Source organism: Penaeus monodon, chromosome 15, assembly GCF_015228065.2.
Source record: "Penaeus monodon isolate SGIC_2016 chromosome 15, NSTDA_Pmon_1, whole genome shotgun sequence".
NCBI lineage: Eukaryota > Metazoa > Arthropoda > Malacostraca > Decapoda > Penaeidae > Penaeus > Penaeus monodon.
Window position 1 is genome coordinate 27602160 of NC_051400.1, and position 644 is coordinate 27602803.

The 644-nt window shown below is 39.9% G+C and overlaps 1 protein-coding gene across 1 annotated transcript in view; it reads left to right on the forward strand.

Moving 5' to 3' along the window:
* The window catches only part of LOC119582142, a 10587-nt gene that overhangs the window by 3484 nt on the left and 6459 nt on the right, over nt 1-644 (forward strand). Inside the window, exon 2 of the mRNA XM_037930380.1 lies at nt 77-189. Within this exon, the coding sequence (XP_037786308.1) occupies nt 77-189 (113 nt within the window). The remainder of the gene's footprint in view (nt 1-76; nt 190-644) is intronic.

Consider the following 644-nt stretch of genomic DNA (forward strand, 5'->3'; position numbering starts at 1 on the left):
TAGATATACCATTACAGTCATCACAATTTCAGTTATACACTGCCAGGGTTGTAATGTTTCAATAATTTTTTTCCAGAGTTCATTTCCCGGAGCCGGTTTTCAAACGGAGTTCTTGAAGAGGCAAAATCCCGTTAAGAAGCTGGACTTGCCTTTACGAAATTATACAATCCCAAGATGTAATTGTACCAGGTGGGAACTTTAATGTAGTTTTTCATTGTGGCTGCTGTTGGCACTTTTAGCTCTTGAATAATCGAACTCGTGTGCGTTTGTGTGAGCTGACGAGACACCTCATCATGTATGCTTGTCTATGTTGGCTAGACACATCAACACGGATGTGTTTGAGCAGGTGTCTATGCTGGCAAAATGACTCAATATGTATGTGTTTGCATAAGTAAGACGCTTGAAAAGGGATGTATTTATATTCGCTGACAAAATTCCTCGACATTGATGTTTTTTGTCTGAGATTGCTAAGCATCTCAATGTACATTTGCATGAGTTGGCAAGACACGTCAACATGTAGGTTTATGCTTCTAATACGCCTAAGTATTCTTTTATCGGAGCTAGCAAGACACTTCAACATGAGTTTATCTGACATGGCAATGCGTATCACCATGGATGTGTCTGTCTTAGCTAGCAAGACACCT